Consider the following 25934-nt stretch of genomic DNA (forward strand, 5'->3'; position numbering starts at 1 on the left):
GCCTTGGGGAGGGGGGGGGTAATTCGGCCTTGGGGAGGGGGGGTAATTCGGCCTTGGGGAGGGGGGGTAATTCGGCCTTGGGGAGGGGGGTAATTCGGCCTTGGGGAAGGGGGGTAATTCGGCCTAGGGGAGGGGGGGGGTTAATTCGGCCTTGGGGAGGGGGGGTAATTCGGCCTTGGGGAAGGGGGGGGTAATTCGGCCTTGGGGAGGGGGGGGGTTAATTCGGCCTTGGGGAGGGGGGGGGGTTAATTCGGCCTTGGGGAGGGGGGGGTAATTCGGCCTTGGGGAGGGGGTAATTCAACCTTGGGGAGGGGGGGGTAATTCTGCCTTGGGGAGGGGGGGGTAATTCTGCCTTGGGGAGGGGGGGTAATTCCCCCCTGGGGGGGGGGAGAGTAGTGACAGTGAAGAGTCAGCCTGACGCTGACAGTAGTGACAGTGAAAGATACGGTTCATGTACAACAAATAATACAGCAGGTTGCGACAATAAACTAAATTAGATCATTATCACTGTTTTGAAACAGCTTAAATGTTGATGTGTTGTTTACTAAGTATAGTGAAGGTGCTACAGTTGGTAAGGCCCAGTACTCGCGTTAGCTCGAGGTTGTGTATAAAACTCACGTGAGGCTAATGACACCGGGACCTGAAAAATGGTTTAGGAAGGACATTCAAGAGAATAAAGAAGCAGGATAGTCATGTGGTTGTTGTTCTTGTTGTTTAAGATTTGCTACTTGGAACAAAAAGTTGCAAGTAGCACGGGCTATGGCGAGCCCGTAGTGGACCTACCTGGCACAGGAGCGGGGCTGTAACTTTGCTCATGTTGTCACCAGAGGCGTTATATAGCTGCTGACCTTAACCGTCTGTCTGTGGTAGCGGTCCACACCACCAGCGGTACAGCTGCCAGGCTCCCCAGCTGTTCTCTAGACACGTGTTCACACCAGTAGCTGTGAACGCTCAGGAGAACGTTCTCCAGGGCGTTCACAATCTTCACTGTTGTACTAAATTGCCCGAACCTAACCTACCCGAGGAACGTTCCAAAAGGATAGAGACCTATATCTCTCTAAGGAACGGGCGAAGTCATAGACTAGTGGGTCGTATTCCAGGGAAAACTAGTGGGTAAGTTTTTTTTTTTTTTTTTTTTTTTTTTTTGAGATATATACAAGAGTTGTTACATTCTTGTACAGCCACTAGTACGCGTAGCGTTTCGGGCAAGTCCTTAATCCTATGGTCCCTGGAATACGATCCCCTGCCGCGAAGAATCGTTTTTTCATCCAAGTACACATTTTACTGTTGCGTTAAACAGAGGCTACAGTTAAGGAATTGCGCCCAGTAAATCCTCCCCGGCCAGGATACGAACCCATGACATAGCGCTCGCGGAACGCCAGGCGAGTGTCTTACCACTACACCACGGAGACTGCAAATAGTAAGTTAGTTTACTAGTGAGTAAACTACTTACCAGGAGCTGTGGGAAGTGGAAACTCTCAGCCTGCTAACAGGAGTCAGAAGTCGTCTGTTCCTGTATCCACCTGTGGGGGGGGAGAGGGAGGGAGGGAGGAAGAGAGTGCGGAATGAATATGTGAGAGTAAAATGAGTCAGAGAAGCAATATGAAAATAACGTTACATCTTCGTTATTTTTCAACCAACTTCGACCCAAACTTACGCAAAGCTGCACTAGGATATTCCGGGTGAACGAACAGATAGACAAAATGCGGCAGGTACACAGAAAATGACAAGGAAGTGTGTGAAGTACTAAACGAAGTTGTTTTAGATTCAGCTACTCTGAACAAAATGTCCATGTAGCACGGACTATAGTGATCCCGTAATACTTCACGAAAAGCTTCCAGGAAGTGTTGGCAACAGGCAAATCACCCAGCAGAACGGAGTCCTGGTAGCATATGGAAGGTAATGATGGGAAGAAAGAAGGTAGAGTGGCGAGAAGGTGCCAGCTGAAGCCCTCGGGGATAAGTACTGTGACCCATTATATTACTCCTGTGAATGACAACCTGACAGGAAATAAATAAAATTTTATTTATATATATATATATATATATATATATATATATATATATATATATATATATATATATATATATATATATATATATATATATATATATATATATATATATATACACACAAGAAGGTACATTGGGATTGTGAGGATACATAGCATAGTAATTACATTCTCGTAAAGTCACTAGTACGTGCAGCGTTTCGGGCAGGTCTTTAATCTAAGAAAATTTTAAGTAGGTAAATACTTGCAAAATTTATAAAAATCAAAATTATATAAATCATGTGTAACCACGTCTGCGGATAGTACAAAATTGACGAAGTAGAAAAAAAGATGACTGTGGGAGAGTAAAAGATCTAGATGCACTCCAGCGGTGGTGGGACAGATACATGCTTTTGTTTAACTCTGTCAGGGGGGGGGGGGGTGGAGAATATACCAGAGACAGTAGGGGGGTACAGACCGTTGGGTCAGGGCAGTGACCCAACGGTCTCCACTATCCCTTCCCTGACAGTAGGGTGACATAGCCGCCAACATTACAATGATGCCACCTTTGTACAGAGCACCTGTACACTCCTAGTTATAAGACTTATCTCCCCCACTATCTCTTATTCTTCTCGCTTCGCCATTTCAACAGGTCAAGTGGAACGGTCCCGTGGCCCATGCGGTTACTTGTAAAATCTGGGGAGCCACTTGATCTGGGCATCTGTTCACCCTTGTAGCAGGGTTAGGCTGTCTTAGGGGACATTGTGTCCACACACAGGAGGACAAGTCACTGAGGGCTGACCTCTGCGAGTCCCAACCAACCAAGTGAAGGACGGAGTGCCTGGCCCTCAGCTTAGGAGAGCTTATTCTTAGGAAGGGAAAGGGAAAGGAAGAGGAAAAGCAAGAAAACTAGAATGAAGAGGAACTGAGACAATGAGAAGTCACAGAGTAAAAATCCGCCCCCTTGCGGGGGGGGGGGGGACTAGCTCAGAAACAGAATGAACTAGCCATCCTGTCATCCACTCTCTAGGTAAAGTTTTCTAAAGTAATAACCACGAAGGACGCCTCATTTCTAGCACTGCTACCAGGATGAAGATGTTGACACAGTCATCAAGGGAGAAAATATATGTAAGTTGATGGATAAACATTTTGCAGGTCATTATTCGGCCAGAGCCGCAGGCCAGGAAGACACTAGTCGTGAAGAGACTTCACCCAGCACTCACTAACAACGTCCCTGAAAACATAAAACAGCACATAGAAGAAAGAAATGATTGGGCCAAGGTAGTAGTAGTAATTCTCATGCAGAGTTTGTCACCCATGTTGAAAATAAGATTCGAAGAAATTTCTATGGCACAAAAAGCCCTCAGCCAAGGTATCCATTGCCACTACTACCACCTGAGCACGGGTAACTACAGCCTTGAGCAAGAATAATACTATAACATAACCCCTTGTTGGACATGCTATAAATACGACCACACAGGCGCAGAGTGCCTACAAACGGTCACAGTATGTTCAGAATGTGGCCAGCAGGGGGACACACATACAGAGACTGTTCAGAATGTGGCCAGCAGGGGGACACATACAGAGACTGCTACCACCAATGCATGGTCAAACAAGGCATCACACAATCCAGCAAACATGACCTCACAGGTAATTGGTGACCTAGCAAGCCTAGGGTCATTTGGATTCGTAATTAAAGAAACGCACAAGAGGAATGGTCTCCCAGAAATGGAATTCCCAGACAATTCCTCCTCCTTTAAAATTATAAAAGCCCTGGTGGACCACAATATAATCAGCACCACCCCAACTGAGAGTAACTCCCAGCAAGTGCCAGCACTCACGAATGCAGCCACCATCAACGAGCCCAGAGGTAGATGACACAACACAAACAACCACCACTAATGACCAGTATTGGACCGTTAATTACAAATGAAGGTACGTACACAGAGGACAACAAAGAGATTAGTGAAATTCTAAGAAGCCAGTATGAGGCTATGTTTAGCACACCAATAAACAACATGAAAGTTGATGACCCAGACAGCTTCTTTATGAATGACATTCAAGCTGCAGATAATATAACGGATATTACCACAAACTCGGAAGACTTTGAAAGAGAAATTGATAATATGCCTATGCACTCAGCTCCTGGGCCTGACTCATGGAATTCAATACTCATAAAGAAATGTAAAGTACCAGTAGCGAGAGCACTCAGCGTAATATGGAGAAAGAGCCTGGATACAGGGGAGATACCAGCAGCACTTAAATCTGCAGATATAGCTCCGTTGCACAAGGGGGGGAGTAAAGCCTTGGCAAAAAATTATAGGCCAGTTGCACTAACATCACACATAATAAAAGTGTTTGAAAGAGTGATTAGGAATCAAATTTCTAGTTTTATGGAAAACAATGAATTGCACAATCCAGGACAACATGGATTTAGAGCGGGAAGATCCTGTCTGTCACAGTTACTCAACCACTATGACAAAATCACAGAAGCCCTAGAAGAAAAGCAAAATGCAGATGTTGTATACACAGACTTTGCAAAGGCGTTCGACAAATGTGACCATGGGGTGATAGCTCACAAAATGAGGTCAATGGGAATAACTGGAAAAGTAGGACGCTGGATACTCAATTTCCTGTCGAACAGAACACAAAGAGTAACAGTCAATCAGATAAAATCGAGTCCAAGCGATGTTAAAAGCTCTGTACCTCAAGGTACAGTCCTTGCACCGCTACTGTTCCTTATTCTCATATCTGATATAGACAAAAATACACGCCACAGCTTCGTGTCGTCCTTTGCAGATGACACAAAAATCAGCATGAAAATTACCTCTGCTGAAGACATTGAAAAACTACAAGCAGATGTCAACAAAGTTTTTGATTGGGCAGCAGAAAATAACATGATGTTTAACAGTGATAAATTTCAGGTACTCAGGTACGGCAAAAATGAGGATCTGAAACATAATACAGGGTACAAAACACAATCGAATCTTCCCATAGTAGGAAAACAGCATGTCAAGGATTTGGGAATAATGATGTCCGACGATCTAACGTTTAGGGAGCATAACCAAGCAAATATCGCGTCAGCCAGAAAAATGATCGGATGGATTACGAGAACTTTCAAATCCAGGGATCCCATCACAATGGTTGTACTCTTCAAGTCACTTGTGCTGTCCCGTCTCGAGTACTGCTCAGTACTCACTTCCCCCTTCAGAGCAGGAGAGATTGCTGAAATAGAGGGAATACAGAGAACATATACGGCACGCATAAACGAGATAAAACACCTAAATTATTGGGATCGTCTCAAAGCTCTCCAAATGTACTCTCTAGAAAGGAGACGAGAGAGATACCAAATAATATACACCTGGAAAATACTGGAGGGTCAGGTCCCAAATCTACACAGTAAAATAACAACGTACTGGAGTGAACGATATGGAAGAAAATGCAAGATTGAACCTGTGAAGAGCAGAGGTGTCATAGGCACAATCAGAGAGCACTGTATAAACATCAGGGGTCCGCGGTTGTTCAACGTCCTCCCAGCGAGCATAAGAAATATTGCCGGAACAACCGTGGACATCTTCAAGAGAAAACTGGACGGTTTTCTAAGAGAAGTTCCGGATCAGCCGGGCTGTGGTGGGTACGTGGCCCTGCGGGCCGCTCCAAGCAACAGCCTGGTGGACCAAACTCTCACAAGTCGAGCCTGGCCTCGGGCCGGGCTTGGGGAGTAGAAGAACTCCCAGAACCCCATCAACCAGGTATCAACCAGGTATCAACCAGACCTCCGAAGGGGGCTCACAAACAACCAAACATACAAGTTCCACAAGATACACAAGCTCAGGGACACGCACTGGGCATCACTGCTCACCGCACACCCACAGACAATGTTGCACACTCACACGCGGACACCCGGGACTCCGCAAATATCCCTAACAAAATCAAATTCTTCTCAAGACACGCAACCCACACGGTCAACCGCAAGACCTTCCAAGAACGTATCAAAACTCCGCACGTAAAGTTCCAACACAACGTTCCCAAGGTCAATACGAGTGACGTCTACAGCCAGATAATGTCGCATTCTTTCAAGCAAAACCCCATAACCATTCGACAGATAAGCGACGATAAGTTTAATGCAATGCGCAACGGATATGCATCGATCCCAAATAATCCACGAGGTAGAAGCGAGCCATCAGTTTCAACATAGCCATCCAGTCATTAACAATAATTCAACACAATGTTCTATGCTGGACTCCACACAGGGCATTGGAATTCAGCAACTTGTACAGAGAAATAGACCCTGATATAATACCCATTAAGCAGCCATGGAAAAAAGGATGGTGAGAAGATAAATATCTTCAATTACAAAATTTACCAGGTCAACAGAGCTGACCAGGCCAACGATGGAGCGGCATTTGCTGTAAAAAAGAAATATTCTACACAAAATTCTAGATAATTTTCAAGAAAACTTCCTGGCAATTGAAATCCAACCTACGAAAGGTATAATCTTCATAGGAACATGCTACCAACCACCAAGACGTCCTTACCTTCCCCTTACCGATATGACACTCACCAGAAGGAAAAGATCTGCCTACTTCCTGGGAGATCTGAACGCCAAGCACAGAACACTGGGACACGGAAGGAACAACTAAGCAGGAGAAGCCATCCACATTATGATAAGGAACTGAAATCTAACCCACCTGGGTCCAGACTTCCCAACTTACGTCAAACAAGGCCACAGTGGTAAACCAGACATAATACTGTCAAACCACCACCACTTCCTAAACACCCGCATAGAAAGGGGCCCTGTGAGCACAAGCGACCACCTACCAATAATAATGACGCTGTCAACTAACCCCATTCAGAAACCCTCGCCACCAAGACTTCAATACACTAAAACTGACTGGGAAGCGTTCAAAAGCAGTGCACAGGAAATCAGTGTCACAGATTTTAATGGAAAGGAAACATCATGCATAAACGCCGAGTTAAATACATGGATTAACACCATAGAAAAATGCATGACTGATCACATTCCCGTAGCTCACCATATAACGCTCCCACACCCCCCAGCCACTGAGGCGCTCAGGACACTGCAAACCAGATATAACAACCTTCTACAACTCATAACAACACGGGTGGACGGATGAGCGCAAAAGACTACAAAGGGAACTACAAGATGAGCTGCAAGATCTATGCATAACAGAGTACACCAAACAATGGGATGACCTAACAAGCAATATCCAAGTCGACTACAGAAACCCGGGAAAGTTCTGGAAAAAAAGTAAAGACCCTGATGGGAAGCTCTTCTGAGGAAACACCCTACATCATAGACGCCTCAAGAAATAAACTCTATGAGGAGAGAAAACAAGAACAGGAATTCAGGAAGTTCTGGGAAAAAAATATTCAGGATAAACCAGGAAGAAAATTTAAACTTTTGCCCCATTAATGATCTTATCATCCGCAATGACTGCCACCTTATGAAACACATAACCATTGCAGACTCCATAAAACAATTATGGGTTTCAAGAACAAGGCGCCGGGCAACAGCAAGATAAATAAGATGGTATTATCCAACCTACCAGTGATTGCACTCCATCAATACACATGTATAATAAATGCAGCTCTTGCATCTGGACTATTCCCCACATACTTCAAGAATGCCACAATAAGATTAATCCCCAAGCCAGGTAAACCACCAACCCAAACTGAAAGTTACAGGTCAATCTCCCTTCTCGAAGTACCAGGTAAAATATTTGAAAAAATAATCAATCAGAAACTTGTGAAGTACATGGAAGAGGAAGAGAAGTATAACACCAGGCAACATGGGTTTAGGAACTGCAAAGGGACCCATACGCCAGTAGTCCTGATCTACGGGCATATAGCCAACGCAGTGTCGAAAAAGATCAGTGTAATATAGGCTTAGAGAAGTTTCGAAAGAATTCGACAGTGTGGCACACGGGCCTAAAATATAAGATATCTGAGCTAGGACTTCCTGAGAGATTTACTGCCAATCTCTGCAGCTTTATAGACAACAGAACTGCTGGGCATAATATCGGCAGCTACTTGGGAGACGTAATAGAACAGAAAAGTGGAGTACCGCAAGGAAGCTGCCTCTCCCCCACTCTATTCAACATATATACAGCTGACCTACCCCAACCCCAACATGGAGAATACATCACATACGCTGACGATGTCACCCAAATAATATGCCAACCGGGACCATCAAAGCCGCTACTAGCTGACAAGACCAAGGCAGCAATTGAACTCATAAACAACTTTGAGAAGCAATGGAAAATTAGCACTAACAAAAAAGTTTCAGATAATACACATTGCGAAAAGAAACCCAGACCCCATTATCCTTGACAACCATCCGATCCAATGTGCGGATGTAGGCAGAATACTGGGTCTCTGCCACAAGACAGAACACGAAATAATGGGTATAAATTGGATTTAGATGGATAACATGCGATTAACAATGCATAAGCAACAGGGCTCCATCAAGGAACATATAATCTCTTCTCACAACCAAACCATCACCAAAGAAGTCTTAACAAACAACACAGAAATCATCGATAGATACAGCGATAGCAGGCGGCTTGACATCAGCGAGGCACTACACATCAAAAAGTCAACATCAGCAATCAACAGCCAATTAATGCACAACTACATTCTAGCAACTACAACTACAAGCAGCAAGAGGAAGTATGGGCCAATAGGCCTTCTGCAGTTACTTCCATTCATATGTTCACTTATCCAATTTATACCCATTGTTTCGTGTTCTGTCTTGTGTTTGTCACCTCACCCAAAACTTTTGTACCATATCACCTCATCCAATAGAGTTAACGTGGCGGCTAAGCTTGTTGGCTTAGCTGCCAACACCCACACATCGTGTCAGCAAGGCGGACAGCTCGCCTGCTTTCATACCTCTCACTGTATTTCCCACTTCTATACTTCCCTTCACCTATGCCTCTCCTTCCTCTTTACTCCAGCCCCCCCCCCCCCCCCCCAAAAAAAAGGAGTGAACCAGAATCCGTTTCACAGAAACGGTGAAAAATAAGGACTTGGGAGTATAAATATAACACCAAACCTGCTGCCTGAGGGATACATTAACAAAATAACATGTGCAGCTTATACCAAACTGAGAAATATCAGACTAGCTATCAGAACCCTAGACACACGCACGCCTTCAGAATGATTATATATATACGTGCTACACAAGACCACCTCTCGAGTATATAATAGTGGCATGGAGTCCATACCTGAAAAATGAATACAATTAAAGTGGTGAGACCTGTTCCAGAGCCGAGGAACTCGTCTACAGTGAAAGGTTGAGCCAGGTCAAATTCACTACAATGGAGGAAAGGCCTATAAAGAGTGATATCTTTACAACAATCTACATATATGAAGGAGAACTAACAAGGACAAAGAGGCAGTATTCACAATGAGAGACAAGACCCGAGGGCACGGGTGGGAGCTGGGTACACATGAGCCGGCGAGACCCCTGGAAAGACTCCAATGTAAGGGGTCCCAAATGTAAGGAGCTGCAGTAGGGAATTGTCGAGGCAAAATTAACATGCATCTTCAAGGAGGAAATACACCGGTAACCAGGAAGTATGAAAGTCATTGTATTCATCGACTAGGAAATGGAAAAGCGGGGCTAGAGAGCTATTACTCGACCCTGTTAACCCAATTAGGTGAGTATACACACACACACACACACACACACACACATTCACACATACGTATTCATACATAATACACCTATACACACACACACACACACCTTCTTAAGGCTTCAAGAAGACCTGGATGAGGCTTCAAGAAGACCTGGATGAGGCTTCAAGAAGACCTGGATGAGGCTTCAAGAAGACCTGGATGAGGCTTCAAGAAGACCTGGATGAGGCTTCAAGAAGACCTGGATGAGGCTTCAAGAAGACCTGGATGAGGCTTCAAGAAGACCTGGATGAGGCTTCAAGAAGACCTGGATGAGGCTTCAAGAAGACCTGGATGAGGCTTCAAGAAGACCTGGACAAGCTGCAGGAATGGTCGAACAAATGGTTGTTAGTTAAACCCAACCAAATGTAATGTAATGAAGATAGGTGTAGGGAACAGGAGGCCAGATATAAGGTATCATTTGGGAGATGAAATACTTCAAGAGTCAGAGAGAGAAAGACCTGGGGGTTGAAAGTTGATGACCCAGACAGCTTCTTTATGAATGACATTCAAGCTGCAGATAATATAACGGATATTACCACAAACTCGGAAGACTTTGAAAGAGAAATTGATAATATGCCTATGCACTCAGCTCCTGGGCCTGACTCATGGAATTCAATATTCATAAAGAAATGTAAAGTACCAGTAGCGAGAGCACTCAGCGTAATATGGAGAAAGAGCCTGGATACAGGGGAGATACCAGCAGCACTTAAATCTGCAGATATAGCTCCGTTGCACAAGGGGGGGAGTAAAGCCTTGGCAAAAAATTATAGGCCAGTTGCACTAACATCACACATAATAAAAGTGTTTGAAAGAGTGATTAGGAATCAAATTTCTAGTTTTATGGAAAACAATGAATTGCACAATCCAGGACAACATGGATTTAGAGCGGGAAGATCCTGTCTGTCACAGTTACTCAACCACTATGACAAAATCACAGAAGCCCTAGAAGAAAAGCAAAATGCAGATGTTGTATACACAGACTTTGCAAAGGCGTTCGACAAATGTGACCATGGGGTGATAGCTCACAAAATGAGGTCAATGGGAATAACTGGAAGAGTAGGACGCTGGATACTCAATTTCCTGTCGAACAGAACACAAAGAGTAACAGTCAATCAGATAAAATCGAGTCCAAGCGATGTTAAAAGCTCTGTACCTCAAGGTACAGTCCTTGCACCGCTACTGTTCCTTATTCTCATATCTGATATAGACAAAAATACACGCCACAGCTTCGTGTCGTCCTTTGCAGATGACACAAAAATCAGCATGAAAATTACCTCTGCTGAAGACATTGAAAAACTACAAGCAGATGTCAACAAAGTTTTTGATTGGGCAGAAGAAAATAACATGATGTTTAACAGTAATAAATTTCAGGTACTCAGGTACGGCAAAAATGAGGATCTGAAACATAATACAGGGTACAAAACACAATCGAATCTTCCCATAGTAGAAAAACAGCATGTCAAGGATTTGGGAATAATGATGTCCGACGATCTAACGTTTAGGGAGCATAACCAAGCAAATATCGCGTCAGCCAGAAAAATGATCGGATGGATTACGAGAACTTTCAAATCCAGGGATCCCATCACAATGGTTGTACTCTTCAAGTCACTTGTGCTGTCCCGTCTCGAGTACTGCTCAGTACTCACTTCCCCCTTCAGAGCAGGAGAGATTGCTGAAATAAAGGGAATACAGAGAACATACGGCACGCATAGACGAGATAAAACACCTAAATTATTGGGATCGTCTCAAAGCTCTCCAAATGTACTCTCTAGAAAGGAGACGAGAGAGATACCAAATAATATACACATGGAAAATACTGGAGGGTCAGGTCCCAAATCTACACAGTAAAATAACAACGTACTGGAGTGAACGATATGGAAGAAAATGCAAGATTGAACCAGTGAAGAGCAGAGGTGCCATAGGCACAATCAGAGAGCACTGTATAAACATCAGAGGTCCGCGGTTGTTCAACGTCCTCCCAGCGAGCATAAGAAATATTGCCGGAACAACCGTGGACATCTTCAAGAGAAAACTGGACGGTTTTCTAAGAGAAGTTCCGGATCAGCCGGGCTGTGGTGGGTACGTGGCCCTGCGGGCCGCTCCAAGCAACAGCCTGGTGGACCAAACTTTCACAAGTCGAGCCTGGCCTCGGGCCGGGCTTGGGGAGTAGAAGAACTCCCAGAACCCCATCAACCAGGTATCAACCAGATATCACGCCAGACCTGTCCTTTGAAACTCATATCAAGAGGATAACATCAGCGGCATATGCCAGGTTGGCTAACATAAGAACGGCCTTTAGAAACTTGTGTAAGGAATCTTTCAGAACATTATATACCACATATGTCAGACCAATCCTGGAGTATGCGGCTCCAGCATGGAGTCCATATCTAGTCAAGCATAAGACTAAAATGGAAAAGGTTCAAAGGTTTGCCACCAGACCAGTACTAGAACTGAGGGGTATGAGCTACGAGGAGAGACCACGGGAATTAAACCTCACGTCACTGAGAGACAGAAGAGTTAGGGGAGACATGATCACCACATACAAGATTCTCAGAGGAATTGATAGGGTAGATAAAGACATACCTTTTAACACAAGGGGCACACGCACTAGGGAACACAGGTAGAAACTGAGTGCCCAAATGAGCCATAGAGACGTTAGAAAGAATTTTTTCAGTGTGAGAGTAGTTGACAAATAGAATGCAATAGGAACTGATGTGGTGGAAGCTGACTCCATACACAGCTTCAAGTGTAGATATGATAGAGCCCAGTAGGCTCAGGAACCCAGAGTTCCAGCTCACCATAGCCCGTGCTACATGGATACTTCATTCTGAGTAGCTAAATCTGAAACAACAACAGGCTAAGGAACCTGTACATTAGTTGATTGACCGTTGAGAGGCGGGACCAAAGAGACAGAGCTCAACCCCCGCAAGCACAACTAGGTAAGCACACACACATACGCACGCGTACGTACGTATTTGCGTGTATAAAATATATATGCATAAAACATATTGAACAGCTCTCATAAGAGAGAACTACTGGAAAATGCCGATTATATGTATATAAGAAGAGGCGGAGGTGCTAAACCACACGTCAGCATCACTAATTACCGCACCAACTAGAATTCCCGACAGTAACAAAACTACTAATACTAGAACACTCGTAAAGCAGAACTTTGTAAAATAAGAGAAGGCGGGATCAGATGCAGACGATGAGGCACAGTAACGCGGCCGAAGATACGATCACCAAACCACACGTCGGAAGGCGAAGAGACGCCGACGTTTCGGTCGTCCTGGGGCCAGATTCACGAAGCGGTTACACAAGTATTTACGAACGTCTACATCTTTCATCAATCTTTGACGCCTTTGGTTACATTTCAGTTTATAAACATGAAAACTTGCCAATCAACTGTTATTGTTATAAACAGCCTCCTGGTGCTTCGGAGCTCCTTAACTTTTTAATTATTGTAAGCAAAGCCGCCTAAGATTGAGAAGATGTACAGGTTCGTAAGTGCTAGCGTAACTGCTTCGTGAATCTGGCAGGACCATTATCAAGTCGTATGTGAATCATTATCCTGGATCATGAAGGCGAGTCAAGGCCACTCAAGGGGCCTGACAGCTGAGTGGACAGCGTTTGGTATTCGTATTCCTAAGGTTCCGGGTTCGATCCCCGGTGGAGACGGAAACAAATGGGCAGGGTTTCTTTCACCCTGATGCCTCTTTTCACCTAGCAGTAAATAGGTACCTGGTAGTTAGACAGCTGCTTCCTGGGGGTGTGTAACAAAATGGAGGCCTGGGCCAAGACCGGGCCGCGAGGCCACTAAATCCCGAAATCATCTCGGAGATAACCTCAAGATAGATCATTATCAACTCGCTTACAACTTGATAAAGGTCCGGGACGGACCGAAACTATCGTTTCTTCATCTTCTGGTGTGTGGTTTGGTCTTCAAGCTTCAAGAAGGGTTCAGAAAAGGGAATGATGGGAGGAGGACATTTGTAAACGCCATTAATTTTAACACACCTACTAAGTTGCTCATACTTCAGGAACTTACTGGAGTAACGGAAAGAACACTGAAACACGTCTGAGGTAGCATGGCGCCTCACCTTCATTTTAATGATCTCTTCTAAACAATTTGTTGTATGTTAATGCTTGCGGATGATGCCAAGTTGCTTAAGGAGTCTGGGTGGGAGAGAGAAGCTCGTGGTGCTACGGGATCCGTGGCCCGTAGCATAGCGGGGAGGAAATGATTGGCGGTAATGTATGGCTGCAGGAGCTACTGGAAGTGGGTCCCCGGCGTCCCAGGGTTGGTGTAGAGGAGAGGCTTGGTGTCTTCTGGTCCCGGCGTCCCTGGGGTGTTGTAGAGGAGAGGCTTGGTGTCTTCTGGTCCCTGGGGTGTTGTAGAGGAGAGGCTTGGTGTCTTCTGGTCCCCGGCGTCCCTGGGATGTTGTAGAGGAGAGGCTTGGTGTCTTCTGGTCCCGGCGTCCCTGGGGTGTTGTAGAGGAGAGGCTTGGTGTCTTCTGGTCCCCGGCGTCCCTGGGATGTTGTAGAGGAGAGGCTTGGTGTCTTCTGGTCCCGGCGTCCCTGGGATGTTGTAGAGGAGAGGCTTGGTGTCTTCTGGTCCCGGCGTCCCTGGGGTGTTGTAGAAGAGAGGCTTGGTGTCTTCTGGTCCCGGTGTCCCTGGGGTGTTGTAGAGGAGAGGCTTGGTGTCTACTGGTCCCGGCGTCCCTGGGGTGTTGTAGAGGAGAGGCTTGGTGTCTTCTGGTCCCGGTGTCCCTGGGGTGTTGTAGAGGAGTGGCTTGGTGTCTTCTGGTCCCCGGCGTCCCTGGGGTGGTGTAGAGGAGAGGCTTGGTGTCTTCTGGTCCCGGGGTCCCTGGGGTGTTGTAGAGGAGAGCTTGGTGTTTTCTGCTCCAGGAAAACAACTTGCGAGGCGCTATGATTTATAGAACATCATATTTTTCCCGTTTGGCTTTTATGGGTCAAAATGCAGTGTACTACCCTATGTATTATGGTCCGCCCACACTTAGATTATTGTATCCAAGCATGAAGACCTCATCTTCAGAAAAATATAGCTGCTTTGGAGAAAGTTCAACACCGGGCGACAAAAACCATTCCAGAACTAAGTCAACTCTCATACCATGAATGGTTGGGGGTCACAGGGCTAACACTGCAAACCAGGCATGCCAGGGCTGATCTCACCTTAACTTATCCATATTGTTCAATATTTTATATTAATCCAGACTACTACTGCTAAAGGTCAGATGTAACATGAACAATAAGCAACGGTTTCAAGCTCAACAAGCCACAATGCATGACAGAAAACAGGAGAGGCTTTTTCACCATATGGTTATTAAAAAAAATGGAACAGCCTACCTGTTGAATCCATAAACGTCGAATTTAGAAATCCGGCTTGAAAAACCAGTATAAAAAAAAAAAGGGAGAGCCTTTGACAAGCGGCCGGCTTCCTGTCCTTGTCGAGGCCTCTAGAGAGATGGTGGCCCCTCAGGTAAATTTAACTTTTTTGTCATTATTTGTTTGTTACTAAAATTTTGTTAATTCTCTATTAATGGCATATATATTTTCTGCAGGGTTAGCAGGGATGTGTGCCAAGACAACAGTGGCACCCTTGGACCGCATCAAGATACTCCTTCAAGCACACAATAAACACTACAAACATGATGGTAAAATTATTATTATTATTATTATTATTATTATTATTATTTATTATATAGATTTTTTGTTTGTAAATGTAATATACATTAAATATTTAAAGAACTCTGCTTGTTATGGTAATATTGTTTAGTATTGTGAATAATTTGCTTTTACAATATAGATTTTTTTATAGCTGAACTTTAGTGTTAACCACCATCTCCAGTGGCCTTGACAGGTGGTTTGGCCAAAACTGGCTCAGGAACTGGCCAAGCCAGTTTCTTTAGGAAGGTCTCCCAATCATTTCAGCTACATTTTGAAATTAAACTCTCTTGGTATACAGTGCAGTATATGGCTTTTAGGGGTATAGGCAATTCCATTGATTAGATATTTCCCTTTGGGTAAAAAGGCATCGCCTGTTGTCTATCCTACATTGTGGCTTGCAATTTATTGAGCTTTAAGCTGCTGCACCTTATGTGAGTTTCACTGGACCTTTTTGAGTAGTCTGAATTTTAATGTACCTGTATAAATTTTGTGTGTGGGTTATGATGATGTATCTGGCATGCTTTGTATCTTTGGGATTTAGTTTTATATCTTGGTCCTGTACTGTATCTAAATTTTAATGTTACTATTACACTATATGATAATTTCAACTGGTTTGGGTATTATGAAGGAAAAAACTTCAGCTCTTAAACTCTTAGATATTCTTTTAGGGTTTACTGTACTGTATTTTAATGCACTAAAAATATTAGTGGAAGGGATTGGTATATAAAACTAGGAAAAGGTAATTCATAATTAATCTGCTTTTGTTTCTCAGGTGTATTCAGTGGTTTACGAAAAATTGTGGCACGGGAGAATGTTTGGGCCTTGTACAAGGGTAATGGTGCACAAATGGTTCGGATCTTTCCCTACGCTTCAACACAGTTCACATCTTTTGAGCTCTACAAGAAGGTTTGTTTTTTGTATAGAACTACTGTATATATTTGCCCGTCAAAATCTGGATTATATCATTCTGGATCTCATTGGAATTTGCAAATAATCCATATTCCCAATACAAAATTGCCATTTTTGTCCACCAAATTTTCTGCATTTTTCATCTCAAATTTACCTGAAGTCCACTATCTCTCGAGTGTTCTCGATGGGGAACAACTCGAGAGACGATGGGGGACCTCGAAACTGGAAGCATGTCAAAGGTCCCTCCCCCCCCTTCACTCCCATTGTTCCAGAGTATTTTTTCCACCTGAATTTTGAACTAAAGTGCTGTAATGTAATTTCTTAATATTTAGACACAAATAAGCCATTAGTTATTTTGGTGGCATGTAAATATTATCTACACTATACTAATTAAGCAGTTAATATAATAAAAGCTCTCTCTCTGGTAGGCTCTCAGTTGCTCCCTGGTGCTTGTACCACCAAGCCTTGGGGACATGCTAGGCCTCTAAGGTCACGTTAGCATACCAGGGCCCAGGACCAGATTCTCGACGCTCTCAGAGTCGAAGAGAGCTATGGGGATCAGAGATCAATCCAAAACTAAGGGAAAAATTACCCAAAAGTAAGATGACAAGAGATAAGAACATAAGAATAAAGGAAATGCACAAGACCTTTTGGCCTATATGAAGTTCCTCCTATTTATATTCTCGACTCATTCATATGCTTCAAACAATCCACTGAACCCATGTCTATTATCTTACCTGGTAATTTGTTTCATAAATTGAAAGTTTCATTTCCAAACAAGAATTTACTCAGGTTTTTTTTTTTAGTCTAAACTTCTCCAATTAATGTCCATTGTTTTGCACTCTGTTTTCTGTATATAGATTTGAAACCCTTGCTAATTGGCTTTGTTGAATACAGGCACCCTGTGTATATTTATTTACAGTACAGTACAGTATAAGCTTCTGGCATTTGTGTAGAAAAAATTTCAACTGATTACACACCTCAAGTCCTGCAGAGGGAGGATTGTCTAGGCACCTCTCCTTAAATATTTATCCTTGTTCACCCAGCAGTAACAGAGTACCTAGCAGTTAACAGATTGGTAGGTCATGTTCCATGGAAAACTAGTGGATAAGGCTTGCCATGAGCTAGGAAAAGGGAAAGCTCTTGGTCTTCTAATAGGAGTCAGGAATCGTCTGTTCCTGTACTGTACCCATCTGTGTTAAAAAGGGAAAAAACAACTGATGTAAAAGAACTGTAGAGTGAATCAAATGAGACAAGAGGCAGAACTGCTAGGGGTCCTGCTTGATACCTGCTTGATGGGGTTCTGGGAGTTCTTCTACTCCCCAAGCCCGGCCTGAGGCCAGGCTCGACTTGTGAGAGTTTGGTCCACCAGGGTCATATAAGAAAGCAAGAAAATGGAAAAAGGTGTATGGTGCTACAGAAAGAATACACTGCAAAGATCACACAACTTCATTTTTATATTATTCAAATTATTTAATACCCTGTAATACTATTTTGTTTATCATAAAATATACTGCACTGTACAGTGCTTGCATAGAAAACTTTGGATACTTTACATGATAACATTTGTGACTGACTCCACATTAATTATTTTTGTATTTTGTATTTTATTTTAGGTGTTGAATGGCATATGGGGCCACAACAGATACCTAAACAAAACTACCTCGGCTTTTGCTGGGTCACTGGCAGGGGTGACAGCAGTGTTTCTTACTTATCCCCTGGATACTATACGTGCAAGATTAGCCTTTCAGGTGTCGGGAGAACATATATACTCGGGCATTGTCAATGCTGCAGTAACTATATTCCAAACAGTAAGTTATTCTAATTTCATTTCCATAATTTAGCATCTATTGACAATTTAGTTAAAACTGTTTTTTCTGTGTTTAAAATATTCTGAGCTATCAAACTTGGTCATTCCCGGATAAGATGCTTCTCACCTTGAATACAATCTGCTGAAGCTGCCAGGCAGGTCAACGTACTACAGTGGTGCAGCTGGGAATTTTTTGTAACTGTTTCCATTTGGCCATATTAGTGCTGGGAAGAAGATACCCCTAAAAAAATGCTGCATGGGTAAAGTTATCTATTATCTAATTGTCTATAAAGTTATCTATACTGTAGTTATCTATTATCCAAAGTTATCTATTATCTACTTCAGTGCAGAGGGAATGATGGAGGAAAAAAAAATAGGAGTAAGGAATTGCTTGCCAATCATAGGATAATAGTAGACAGAAGTATGCCCAAGGAAGGAATCACAGTTAGTTGTTAATAATAATTTATTCACAAGAAGGTATAATAGATTTGTGTGATTACATAATACTGTGTTGGTATTTTTACATTCTTGTAAACCACTAACATGCATAGTGTTTCAGGCAGGTTATTGTTACTGAAGGGATATCTAGGGCAAGTAGCATCAACTGCCCTCTGAAGCTATAGTGGAAGGCCAATGCAATATTTTTTACTGGCAACTGGGATAAATTCTATGGCAGATATGACATGTTAGCATGGGATATGATGCATCTTTCTCGGGCAGGAGTAGGTATCTTGGCTACTGCAGTAGAAAGGGGGGCCATTTCTCAGGTTTTAACCCGTGCACTCAGAGGTACAGTCTTTTGAGTGGTGGATGAGAAACAGAGTGGTATCCTGGACCTCCTGGAGTCAACCAAAATTTCCAAGGAAGGCAAATTGGTAGTTAATCAGTAATTACAATTAATGTATCAAGTTTAGAGACTTGTACACATTTCAGTGCAAGAAGCAAGGCAAATAGTTCTGACTGAAGGGTAGAGGCCCAGTTGTTTATACAGACTCCCCACTCAAAATATAAGCCATTGCCCATTGTCAGGACAACTGCACTTCCAGCTACACCCATGGGGCAGTGTAGGGAACCATCAGTGTGTGTGATTTGAGGGAGAGAATGCTCTGTGGACAGAGCATCAATATGGTTTAAGGCATTGAGCTTTGCCTCAAGATGAAGCTTGGGCTGATCTCTAATTTGTTTCTTGGGTGGAAAGGGAGGGATTAAAATTGGAAAGGGTGTAATCTTCCATGGTGCAGAAAAGTGCCATTGGTCTCTCAGGGTACAAATTATAAATCTGATACATTCAGAGTTCTGTTTTAGTTATCCATGTGGAACAATGTTGACCTTCAATAAAGAAATTCTGAAGGGCTTTGTGCAAGGGTTAGGATGAGCTAGCCTAGACATTTTTATACCAATTTTACAGTTAATTTCAGTAACACGATCAACGATGCTCGGAATATTAAGTTCCTTTTTTATGTTAGCTTTGTGGTATGAGGGCACCAAGGAGTATCCTCAAGGCTTCGTTCTGCAATTTTTCAAGCCCTCCAAGCTTTGCTTTCAGACATCAAAGCAAGCAGAGGTGCAGCATAATGAACTAAAGACCTGCTTCATGCAAGGTACGTCATTTTGACAATTCCGGCGTTGGTACCATAGCCTGTGTGATAACCTGCAACAGCCGTGAGAGCTCTTGAGCCACTCTTTATACTGACAAGAGTCTGAATACAACAGGACCATACAGTGGCACCTCAAGGCCAAGGTATTTGAATCTGTTACATAGTCAAGCTGGGAGCCATCATACAATTGCATCTTGCGAACAGCTCCTCCTTGCCTGGGTGGACGCCAATTTAAATATATTTTCTCTGAGATGACTACACCTAGGTCTTGACAGTCCTAGGTGTAGTCTAGTAGAGTGTTAAGTGTTCTGCGTGTTAGGATATCCAGTGGTGTGTATCATTATATCAGCATAGCTAATGATGTACACGTTGGGTTTGCTCAGTACAAAATTTAAAGCGTGTTTATTAAAATATTAAATAAGGTAGGACTGAGGACACCTCCCTGTGGGGTGCCTAGTTCGAAGTCTCTTGTTGCACTCCTATGCCCCTGTAAAAATACAGATGACTTCCTGTTGGATAAGTAACCTCTGATCCAACAAAGCCGATCACCCATATCCATTCTCGCAAGCTCACTCAAGATAACGTGTCAGTTTGCAATGTCAAAGGCAGACTTGAGATTTAGGAAGGTGGTATGACTTTTCAGTGTGCAGGGTAAGAAAGGTGGTGATGCAATGATGCACACTCCTTCCATGCATGAAGCCATATATCTGGGGGAATAGCATGGTTCTTATTCTATGGAGGAGACAGTTTAGGACCATTCTCTCGAATGTTTTGCAAATGCAGCTAGTAAGGGAAATTTGTTGGAAAGCATTCTCTTGATATGTCCTGTGATAACATTGCAGTATGTGATCTTTCCTGAGTGAGCATCATCCTCTCCTGTAGACACAACTGTGGGGAAGTAGCTTTTCATGTTACAGTACTCGAACCTTGATTTTTATTTTTGTATTTTTCTGATTGGCCCTTGGTGGCTCCCTGGAATATCTTCCTGGTTAGCCCTATACATACAGTGTCCCAGCCAGCCCTTGTCATAAATGCCTACTGGAGATCACAGACAAAATTTGGTCTATTCAATAGACACAGGAAACAGGGGTCTACTAGTATGGGTATGACCTCTTGTTTTAAATTTGTTCCTCCATCCCTCTCTTCCTCTGGTCTAGTTTATTTGCCTGGCTTCTTGGCCTCCCTTATTTGGAGGTAGTTGAACTGGTGTTTCTTGGCAGGGATCTGCTGCCTTCTGCTTTGGCAGTTCTTTTGATGTGGATTCTCCTTTGTGGCTTGAGGGGGGGGGGGCACATTTCTGCCTTCCCTGGCATCTGATGTGGATCCTAACTCTTCTCCACGATCTTTCGTTTCTGGTGGAGTCTTAGGACTGGGAGGTGGGTGAGGGTAGGAGTTGAGGCAAAGAGGCATACATGGAGGCCCTTCAACTCTTCTAGATCTTTGGTGTGTTTTTCTAAGGGATTATCCCTTAGAAAAATCAGTGAGGATTATCCTCACTGCAAGGGATTTTACTTATCCTTCATTGATGTTTAAGCTTGATTCTTCAGCAGTTCCTTCCCTTGTACATTTTCAGATTCTGTTAGGATCCATGAATTCCTCTTTTTGTGGAGGCTTTTGACATTCCATCTTTCTCCTATGCCTGAGTAGATTTGCTTCAGCACCTTCAACAAGACCAGGACTTTATTTCTTTATTGGATCTGTTCTTTCCTTCCTTCTCCTGGCTTGCAAACAATCCTCTTGTCTTGTTACGAACATGAAGTGAGGGTGATCTTTTGGGTGCTTTTAGGTTCTGCTTTTAGGGTTTTCTTTTAAGGCACTTATGCTTGCTTGTTCACTCCAGACTGCCCAGGCACATGGATGGTGTCCTTGGACAAGAATTTGTCTCTGGTCTTCAGTAGGCATTTATGACTTGCAAGAGGCCTTTCATTACATTCAGTGCATGATTTTTACACTCTTAGCTAACCCCTGCACTGCACACCTGTTTCTAGCAAAAACTTCATAGTGCAACTGTTAACACTTTGATGCTTTGGGCCCGCGAGCGCCGCACTACCCCAGGTGGGGATTCGCGTTCCCCGGGAGGGCGAGGGAGAGCGCGGTAATTCTGAAAAGTGTATACTCTTTTCAACTTTGTCACCTCAATTCTCGTCCTAAGACATTAAATTTGGTATCAATATGTTCGCAATAGAATTATCAGGAGACGTAAATACATATAAACTCCAAAAGCCCGGCTTACCACCTACAGTGAACAGAGAAAGTGAGAGCGAGTTACCCGGGATCGCATAAGAGCAATAAAATATGTACATTCTTTTCACTTTGGTCACCTCAATTCTCGTCATAGGTTTATCAATTTGGTATCAATGTGCTCGCAATAGAATTATCTAGAGGCATAAATGCACATAAACTCCAAAAGCCCGGCTTACCACTCGCAGCAAACAAAGTGAGAGCGAGTTACCCGGGATCGCGCAAGAGCAATAAAATGTGTACATTTTCACTTTGGTGACCTCAATTCTCATCTTAGGTCTTTCATTTTGGTATCATTGTGTTCGCAATAGAATTCTCTAGAGGCGTAAATGCATCTAAACGCCAAAAGCCCAGCGTACCACCCACAGCAAACAGAGAAAGTGACAGCGCGTTACCCCCCTGAGGGGTTATCAAGAGCAATAAAATGGTATATGCCTTTTAACTTTGTTACCTCAATTCTGGTCCTAGGTCTTTCATTTTGGTATCAGTGTGTTCACAAGGAAATTCCCTAAAAGAGTATATGCATATAATGTCTAAAACCGCGGCGCACCCTTCCCCAGGCCGCCACCAATTTGCCGCCGAAAACAACGCAATGCTGCGTCGTTTGTGGAACTCCACCTAATAAAAAAACGATGCAATGCTGCATTGTTCGTGGCGAAAATGTTAAGGATATATTTTTGTTGTTTTTATAAATGTTCGGGTAAAGTCAAGATGTTTCCAAACTCGACTATTTTCATTTCAAAATGCAAAGACTGATGAAAGCATTAAAAAACATTAAAATATAGCCTAATTAAAAAAAATGCACAACTTTCAAGATGACAATTGTTGTTTGCCGCAGTGTAGTGGTTAGTATCTTCACGGGCTAAGAAATTTAGAAAAAATGGTAATTATAAACGTGCTTTTGAGCTTTGACACCATATTGTTAATATAGGCTGTCCACTCGGCAGAATTTTAAGATGTATAGTATATACAGGTAGTGAAAGTGTAATGTTAATAAATTAATAATTTTTGTTCTGCTCTCATGTGATACAATATTTTCACAGGAAGGTGGATTTCGAGCTTTGTATCGGGGCTTCACTGCAACTGTATGTGGAATGATTCCCTATGCTGGCCTGAGCTTCTATTGCTTTGAACAGATGAAGTATTTATGCATGAAGCATCTTCCAGATTATACTTGCAGACCTTGCGAAAAAAACACTGGTCAGTTTTCATTAGTTTTATAATAAATATTTACAGTTGTTAGACAGATTTTGTGGTTGTGACTGGATGAAAGAATAACAAGTTTCTCATTGCACTGTATTTAGAAAGATTTAAAAAAAGTATTTGACTTAAATTTAGAGTAATTACCTAAGTGTAGTTACAGGATGAGAGCTACGCCTGTGGTGTTCCATGTTCCCAGCACTGTTATATAGTATAATGCTTAGAAACTACTGATTGTTTCGGCCTCCACCACCACCTCAATTTGTTCCAACCATCTACGTACTACTGTTTACGAAAGTGAATTATCTTGTATTCCTTTGGCAGCTTTGTTTCGTTAGCTTAAATCTATGACCTCTTGTTCTTGATGTACCAAGTCTCGGGAATTCTTCCCTATCAATTTTGTCGATTTCCATTACTATTTTGTAATATCGCCTCTGTTCTTTTTTTTTTTTTTTTTTTTTTTTTTTTTTTGGGCTCCTGACATTTTAATTCTTTTTGTAGTTATAGTGTTTAAATATTTTTATCAATATAATTATAATAAGTTCATTCAGTTGTACTAAAAATATTTGTTCAGTGCAGCTGTTCATGTTGTGTAATTAAGAAAAGATGAGTTATTTCTCTCTGTAAATGTTTATGCTTTTTTATACTGCAGGTGGATTAGTACTTTTAGTTCCTGCTAAACTTCTTTGTGGTGGTTTGGCTGGAGCAGTTGCACAAAGCTTCTCGTATCCCTTTGATGTCACACGGCGGAGAATGCAGCTGGCTTGGATGACTGAAGAAACTCGCAAGTTTGGGTAAGTTCTCAAGTGATTTATTGAATTATGGTGTACTGTACTATATTGGTACTGTACCGTAGTATATGGAAATGTGCTAAATTATATATTTGAGGAAATGCAATCGATTATTGTTTACCCTTAATGTCTACATACCATTTAATACTTTGCATATTTAATAGTTTTACATTTTCAGAATAAATAAGTAAAATATATATTATATATATATATATATATATATATATATATATATATATATATATATATATATATATATATATATATATATATAAAATAAAAAAATATATGTAATATGTGACACTAGAATATTCTTCAATAAATTATCTATATATTTTAATAAATTATCCTGAAAGATTACAAACTATACTTCCCACTGTTATTGTTGCTTTCTATAAATCAAAGTTCATTACACAACCAAACAAATCACTGACCCATTTTTCAAACAACTCAAAACTGTGCTCTGTGCATTATAGACAAAAACCTGGAATGTTTGAAAAGCCGATTCATACAAATGAGCAATTTCAGCGTGATTGTTATTTGTTCCCCCTTTTCATGATGTATTTAAGCACGAACCTGAAGGCCATTCGTCCATTCACCATGTTATATGTGGAGAAATAATTGCCAGCACATTCCAGTAGATTGTCCACATCTGCTCCACACCACTTGACCCCTAAAGTGCAGTTGATACATTGATTCACAGGGTAATGCAGTTATATGTTGGTCTGATTCACTGCAGATGTAACTAGGGTTTGGTCCCTGAGCCCATTATGTGCCTCTAACTCTTTCTACCACTGCCCACGGGATGGGTATGGGGTGCACAATAAATGACTGAAGTCAGTCGGACATTGATTTCACTATTGCTGTCTGGTTTTCTTACCAATGATGATGATAATATGGATATAATAGCTCTACATGGATGTAGTGGAATTTACCTTTACCCGTGAAACGCTCCTCCTATCGTTTCATGACTGCTTACTCTGCAAATGCAGTTATCATCACAAATGTTACTAGGCCAATGTGGTAATTGTCATGTACAGTATAAAATTACATGATTTGTATCAATTTTGCTCATATGGTTTTATAGTTCTTATATGATTGTAATAAAGTATAACAGGTAAAAAAAAAATAAATCATCATTTGAACATAATTAAAAAGGAACTGCAGCAAGCCTATTGGCTCAAATGAGGCACCTTCTTGAAGTTTATGTGAATGAGTTTGGGTGAATATAAATAGGAGCTGCCTCATATGGGCCAATAAATAGGCTTTCTGCAGTTTCTTTAGCTTTCATGATTTTTATTAATAAATAAGAACATAAGAACTAATACATACAGGATATGCAAGTACAGCGGGCACAGTGTGCAAGTACAGCGGGCACAGTGTGCAAGTGCAGCGAGCAGTGTGTGCAAGTGCAGCGGGCACAGTGTGCAAGTACAGCGGGCACAGTGTGCAAGTGCAGCGAGCAGTGTGTGCAAGTACAGCGGGCACAGTGTGCAAGTACAGCGGGCACAGTGTGCAAGTGCAGCGAGCAGTGTGTGCAAGTGCAGCGGGCACAGTAAAATACACTGGAAATTATCAAGATCTTTTTATTAGATTGATCTCATCAATCAAATATTTCCTGTATATGTTACACCTGATGCAAGTATTATATCTCTTGCATTTAGTACACCTCCAGTCTACTGTATATAGTGTTATACCTCCTGTATTTATCATACCTCCGGCGCTCGTTACACCTCCGCCGCTCGTTACACCTCCGCCGCTCGTTACACCTCCAGCTCTCATTACACCTCCGGCTCTCATTACACCTCCGGCTCTCATTACACCTCCGCCGCTCATTACACCTCCGCCGCTCGTTACACCTCCGCCGCTCGTTACACCTCCAACATTCACTACACCTCCAGCTCTCATTACACCTCCGGCTCTCATTACACCTCCGGCTCTCATTACACCTCCGGCTCTCATTACACCTCCGCCGCTCATTACACCTCCGCCGCTCGTTA

The 25934-nt window shown here is 42.6% G+C and overlaps 1 protein-coding gene across 4 annotated transcripts in view; it reads left to right on the forward strand.

The window, feature by feature from the left end:
• LOC123765551 (solute carrier family 25 member 16) overlaps positions 1-25934 on the forward strand; it is an 84769-nt gene that overhangs the window by 23926 nt on the left and 34909 nt on the right. For 2 of the 4 annotated variants that reach the window (XM_045754229.2, XM_045754227.2), the window contains exons 2-6: positions 15280-15372; positions 16158-16291; positions 17911-18105; positions 22987-23143; positions 23796-23937. In XM_045754229.2, the coding sequence (XP_045610185.1) occupies positions 15280-15372; positions 16158-16291; positions 17911-18105; positions 22987-23143; positions 23796-23937 (721 nt within the window). Of the gene's footprint in view, positions 1-13911; positions 13998-15279; positions 15373-16157; positions 16292-17910; positions 18106-22986; positions 23144-23795; positions 23938-25934 lie in introns of those variants that run through there. The other 2 variants (XM_069334040.1, XM_069334041.1) reach the window with 2 other exon arrangements.

The sequence above is a fragment of the Procambarus clarkii genome, chromosome 30 (assembly GCF_040958095.1).
Source record: "Procambarus clarkii isolate CNS0578487 chromosome 30, FALCON_Pclarkii_2.0, whole genome shotgun sequence".
NCBI classification, from domain to species: Eukaryota; Metazoa; Arthropoda; class Malacostraca; order Decapoda; family Cambaridae; genus Procambarus; species Procambarus clarkii.